At 42.6% G+C, this 6,519-nt stretch overlaps 1 protein-coding gene across 1 annotated transcript; it reads left to right on the top strand.

Annotated features, from left to right (window-relative positions):
• The first annotated feature begins 621 nt into the window (after nt 1–621).
• LOC124167090 lies at nt 622–1,680 on the top strand. Its single transcript, XM_046544881.1, has 2 exons — nt 622–1,074; nt 1,213–1,680. The coding sequence occupies exons 1-2, from the start codon at nt 682–684 to the stop codon at nt 1,438–1,440; spliced, it is 621 nt and encodes a 206-aa protein (XP_046400837.1). The 5' UTR covers nt 622–681; the 3' UTR covers nt 1,441–1,680.
• The last annotated feature ends 4,839 nt before the right edge of the window (nt 1,681–6,519 follow it).

Below are 6,519 nucleotides of genomic sequence, written 5' to 3'. Positions count from 1 at the left end.
AATTCATCCCCTGGGCTCCCCACCCACCACGGAGCCACACATTTGGGACGCCACCCGCAAGCCGGAATGGACGTCAGGGCTACCCAAGGGATATAGGAACCTTTGACAGGGGATCCCTTTCGGGTTAGAACCTCCAGCGCAGGGGCCCTCCGAACCCACACGCCTTCGGCCGCCCTACGGAGACCCCCATATCTCCAGCACTAACCCGTCCTGGCGTACGCTCGGAAGGAGCCGCCAAGCTCCCCAGCCGCCAGGAGCCGATTGACCGAGCTGGGCTCTTCTCGGCCGCCCGTTTTCGGGGAATCCAGGGCCGAAGTGGGGTATTGAACTCCGGCCCATACCGGGTTTCCGACGCCCAGCTGGGTGCCGGAGAACTCACCCACCAGGATCCCCTTCTCCCCCTTGTACGGGTCTCCGCGCACGGCAAACACGTGGGTGATTCTGGACGCCAGATGTTACGGCTACTCAGAACAGCAGAGTCACATGCTGTCTGGACACTCTCCGAGCGAGCGACGGGGTTTTTTAACGAGCTTGTCTCCTCGGTGGGCTCGGGTCCGTGGGGGCGCGGCTCCCCAAAGGAAGAGATTACTCTCTTCCCCCCGTGCGGGGATCAGGTTTAGATCTTGGGAATGTGCCATTGCCACCCCACAGGGTACCAGCTGTGGCAGATACTTTAGAAGGATGGTTATGAATGAGAAACCTATTAAAAATGACATTTTATGTAAAAAATTTGATTCATTTGAAGGTAACATATCTTTTTGCTTAAGATCGTTTATATTTCTTGTCTCAGTACCAGAAGTGGATGGCCAGACTTCTAGGAATGAGGGAACTGTCTGTGCCTGCAGTGGGCAAGATAAACTGCGAAAAGAGATCAATGAGCTGAAGGGTCAGTTAAATGAGGTTCTTATGAACCAGGAAGTCCTGCTACGGGAGATTCGGGCCATGAGAAGTAGCTCACTGAAGAACCATCCCAGTGTGTATCAGTCTCCGATTGCTATGCCGATCACCAGCTTGGAAATGCTGGCCGAGGTGGACTCTATGTTAGCTTTGGACAGTGAATTCAGAGTGTACATGGTATTTTACAAGAAAAAATTTTATGATTTTTTTCCCTGCAGCCTATTCCAAAAAATAAGTTCCTGATATCAGGCATGCTAGTAATTATTGGATATCACTTCATATGCATGTACTTGAGAGGTACTTGTCTATTTTCAGTTCCATTGGTTTTCTGGACACCTCACTACCAACTTAGGGCAGTTTGTTCGAAATAACCTAAGTAAAGTAATTTCTAACAAGGTGGCCGAAGGATTGAGCTGGTCAGGAAGAAAGGGGAAGAGATCGATGAAGGATTTCCATAATTTAATTTATGTCCTTACAGGTAATGATTTTGGCAATTTCCTTAATATCCTGGAATTGCCGGGGAATTTTCTTTTTGGATCTTAAATTTGCAAATGATGGCTAAAAAACGATTTGGTTATAAAGGTATCATTCCCTAATATTGTAGTCAAATTTAAATTTTCTTAATTGATACAATGGTATCCTTTACCCTTAAGTATTTACGCATCTTGGCGAAACAAGCCATTATGCTAGTGTGCCTATAATGTTCCAGTGCTAATTTTGTGAAAAATTTCTTGGAGACTATTAATTTATTTTGATAGTTAACATATAGCATTCTTGCATAGCATTAAGCATTGAAAATTGATATCTTAAATTTATTATTCAATGTGTTTTATAATAATAAATGGGAGACATTAGGGTTGAGCATTTGAAAATATTGTCTCAAACTAAGAACAAATTTTTTTGGACCCGAAGACGGGAGCTGGAACGCGCCCGAAACTGTCGTCCGCAAAAACATGAATCAACGCGGTGTAAACCCGGAAAACCATCACCAATCACCACACCGCGGAAGTCTCCGTAATAATTCAATTGAATAAAATTTTATTTTACATTTATTGCTTATTTATTTCATTGGATCATATGGTTTAAGCTGCTAATTTCCCTAACGATAGAATTTTCTAGTAGCAAGTTCTTTTGTGCCAATCTTTTTAGTTTTCAGGCGATTTTCATTGGAAGACTTTACATGGAAAACGTGCTTAACCTATTATAACCCAATGCTGCTTCTAAGCAACATCATAAAAGTATAAGTTTTTTAATCTATTCAGGAAATTTCTAAACTATGCATTATTTTGTGGTGTAAATTGTAATGACAAAATATTGCACTGCCACAATAATTATGATTGGGTCAAAAATTTTCAATTTTTTATAATGAAAAATCGTGATTTCTTCCAGAAACAGCTCTGGGTTGGAAAGGGTTGAAGGTTGGGCTCCCACGTGTAGTTCCCTAATTTCTAGCTAGTTTCCATGGGTGCCAAAATCGGGGATAAGGTGGACCAGATGGCATTGACGTTACATGTGTATGAAATATTTTTTATGTTAGGATGCTGAAAGTTGATGCGTGTATGCAAGCTTTAATTGGTAGAAAGCATGGGGAGCAGCAATTTTTGTGAATAATTCGTGAAATAACTTCAATGTGAATAATAAAGGATAGTACATAATGTAGGATTACAAATTTGCGTAAGTTCTTTTCCATTTCAAACATTTTGATGACAGCAAACATTTTGATGACAGCAAACATTTTATTTCCACATTGTATGAAGCACTGCACTTGCCCGAAGGACTCACATTCCCTGTCGGTAAATTTTACTGTGCTACTTGATCGCAGCTGTTCATGCTGGTAACATTTAGAAGTAATAACTCCCAAATTGGGTAGTTCGACGCGAGCATAAAATGTTGCATTACCCAAATCATTTGCAGCACAGTACTGACAAACAACTCGTTCAACTTCATCATTTGGGCAATTTATGGTGGCACCAAGAGGTTTTGCTGCATCAGTGCTGGAAGAGCTGTGCATATTGAGCACTTGCTTCATTGTCTCTAGAGATTTAATCTGAATAATTTTTACAGCATTCCCTATCTGCTCGGACACTCTCCGAGTCCCATGAATGAGGGATAATAACAACCCATTTATGTTTTCAAAAGGGAAACACGATGTTGCCCACAAGGGACCCCAGTTTTTAACTGATTCCCCTAGGTGTAGGAGTTGATGAACATTGAAAGACATGTACCGCTTACTATACAACTCCTCTATGCCTTCACAAAAAAGGTGCAGAAGGTGATGAGAGAGCTCCACATTTCTATTAGAAATTTCTTGCTGCAACAATATATATACAGCACCAACCAGCAAAAGCCAATGCTGAAAGAATTCTTTTGGTAGAATTTCTATGAGACACACGGGAGAATAGAAGAGCAACCAGTTCCTAAATTCTGACGCTTTCCAGTATTTTCCCATTGATACACTGCGAGGTGTTCGGCAAACGTCATTTGGTGGCCTGATGCTCAGAAGGATCTTATCCACATCACCTTTCCTTTTCCCAATATACCATGCTTCCAGGTAATGCTGACTGTCAAACCACAGCCAAAAGAATTGGCGAACTACTCCTTGTGCCACACAATGCATATAATCAGGAATGAATGATGCAGAAGGATAAATACTGGGGACAAGGGACAACACTGTTGGGCGAACAACACCATTTTTGCTTACACCTGTCTCCACAGCAACTTCTGCCTGCTTCATCATTTTCTTTCCATTCCTCAATGGAGGTGGAGGGGTAACAATGGGGTATACTACCACGTGCGCTTTTCCTGTCGCAACTACCTCCCCTTCATGCTCACAAAAAGAGCAGCCATACCTCCCATTGCAAGAAATCATCCCTTGCATATCACTGCGAGCCCGAGCATCCACAGTGATAATAGGTGCACTCATAGAGTTTATAACATGGAGACTTTCGGGATGCTGCCACTTCAAACCATGTTTTGCCAGATTTTGGAGGGAATCCACAGTTGAAGGAAGGTATTCATGACAGGTTTCTTGTGACCAAACCAAAGACCTGCAATGCATATATTTTGTTGCCTTACATTTGGTGGCAGGTTTGCTACACTAAACAAAATGGGCCGAATTTGGGCATTTGAGCTATTAAACACTGGCACACCATCAGTGTTCCATAAAAAAGCTATGGGGAACTCATCTGTAAGATGCTGTGATGCCAGGCCACCATCACAAATGTCCATGATTATGCCACTATCTGACTACTTCGACGTCAAATATTTGTATAGGTGGCGAACTTCCATTAAAGTTTTAAGTGTGTCCTCCAGTGGAACTTCCAAAAAAACTCCCCCTACCTCCACAGACCCACAGAATGGGCATTGCTCTATATCAATAGTGGCATTAAATACACCGGGACAAATCATCCCCGTGTTCAATTAGCAGTTTATACAACCAGTACTTACTTCCTGGAAAACAATTAGTGGGTGGCAACCCTTCGCACTCCGTCAAGAGGTGTCTCACAGTCAGAAGGCAGCCACAAAAGCCACATCGAGGTGGGATCTTCTCTTGGGTGAAGAGATACGAATGTGTCAGGGCGCAATGACCGATTCTCAGTCTAGTAATGATGACCTCCTCCCTACGATTCCTCCCAACAGAAGAGGGCCACATTGACGTAACCGGTTTGATCATTCTCAGTTCATTCTTTCTTTCTTTATCACTTGCCAGGCCGCCTTACATTTATTGTTTGCATTTTCAATGAATTCATCATTAGTTTCTCTATTTTCTTGCATTATCCGGGTCTTAGACGTTTTTGTATTGTTAATACTTAGATTTTGCGTCCACTCTCTTTTTATTTGAATATTACTTGTGCAGCATCAAAAGTTGTTTCCTCACATCCAGCAAAGCCTTAGAAAAGCTATTTTGCTTTTTGTGAGGCTTGGCACCAATGACTTTCAAGGTGACTTAAGACAATAACTTTTAGTGGTCTCCCTTACAATTTTGACTATGATATATAATAAACGAATAACCTAAGTCCCCACTGCAAATAACATAAGAATAACTTACCTGGATTGTTTCATCTTTATTATACAATTTGTAGGACTTCCGCTTCTTCGAAGGCAACATTATTGGCCGATTCTTCCTGACTTACAGCTGTATATATACTTCGTAGGTCACCAAGACTATTCACGTAAGGGTGAATGACGTTGGGAAACACCGAAATACAAAAAAACTCCACACTCAAGATAACCGTGATCGAATAATCGTGACGCGTTGCGATACGAATCCTGGCCATGAACACATGAGTGCGAAATTCGAAATTGCGCATGCGCATTGATGGACCTAGGCACCTACTGGGACGCTACCACCCCTACCACCGACCACGCTACCTCCAATTCCATGTTTCCGCCATCTTGACAATAAATCAGCTCTTGTATCGGATAATCTTTGTGTATCGGTGACTTCTTTGTTGGGTGGGTTGGTAGCCGTTCTTGAAAACCTTCCACGATGTACGCCCTTGTTAAATTCATCGACGGCGACAAGGAGGAAGTTGCAGTGATTTCCGAGGAAATGATTATTTCGCCGATGGAAAAAGGAGCCGAAAATTACGTCAATAAAGAAGTAATGGTGAGGGACTCCAGTAAGAAGGGTGGCAGGGAGTACCCTGCCATAGTCCTCGCTCATTCTGGTAAGTAATGTTTTTCTGCCCTAATTTTCATAGCGTCGGACCTAAACTTCTAAAAAATATGTATATTGTGGCGAAACGCCTTATTTGTATTTTTGTTTTGTTAAGTGGTTTAATTTTATTTATGTTCTTCTATGTAAGATAAATTTGGTATCAAGGGTATTGTCTTACAATTCAAAATTTGTGCCTCGTTAGACAAGTGAAAGGTGAAAGAAAGATAGTTCGCTCAGTCCCCGCTAACGTCGTCAGTTTACATGTGCATTGCAGACGACGTTAGTGCGGTGAACGCTGGGTAGGGGAAGAATGGATAAAAGGCCGTGCACGGGAGAGCACAGGTCTCAGACAACAAAGAACAAGTCAGCAAAGAACAGCACGGAGAGAACAAGGTGACGCACGCTACGGCTAAAACGCACCCGAGGAGGCTGAGGGCTGTGATTAAGCGGAAAGAAGGTTCCGGATCGCTGAGGGGTCGAATTTTGGAAGAAGCACTGGCCACGTGTAGCAGACACAATCAGCCGGCTGCTGGCCCGAGTGGCTTCTGGTCTAGATCCCCGCCACCGAGTGAACGAGTAAGCTTATACGCCCCTATTTCCCTTCTCGTGCAACTGATCATTGCCAAAGTAGTGTCTCCCTTAAAAGAAACCAGTGAGTGTTTCGTGCTCTCTCTCCCCATCTCTCGTCTGAAGAAGAGGAACGATAAGTGATTTGTGTCAATTTCTCATTGTTTAATGATTCGTCAAAATTGCATTGACGATAAATAGTCCTTCTCAAAGGAGCTGACGTGGTTCACGAGTGTTGATTTCATCATTGTAAAATATTTAAATCGCCTCTAAGACTAAAACACGGCTTTTGTGCTCAAAGGCATTACTGAATTAGGCGCAAATTCATTGTATGATTTATTTTATGTTCGATGGTTTATTAAGTGTTTCAATTTATGTGTTGAAGGGTATAATTT

The sequence above is a fragment of the Ischnura elegans genome, chromosome 10 (assembly GCF_921293095.1).
Source record: "Ischnura elegans chromosome 10, ioIscEleg1.1, whole genome shotgun sequence".
Classification (NCBI taxonomy): domain Eukaryota; kingdom Metazoa; phylum Arthropoda; class Insecta; order Odonata; family Coenagrionidae; genus Ischnura; species Ischnura elegans.
Note: the sequence above shows the minus strand (reverse complement) of the source record. Positions and strands in the feature narration are given on the sequence as shown.

Coding starts and splice junctions, on each gene's coding strand:
- LOC124167090 (XM_046544881.1), top strand. CDS start 682: ATGGTTATGAATGAGAAACCTATTAAAAATGACATTTTATGTAAAAAA. Junction 1,075..1,212: donor GTGAATTCAGAGTGTACATG/GTATTTTACAAG, acceptor GTCTATTTTCAG/TTCCATTGGTTTTCTGGACA.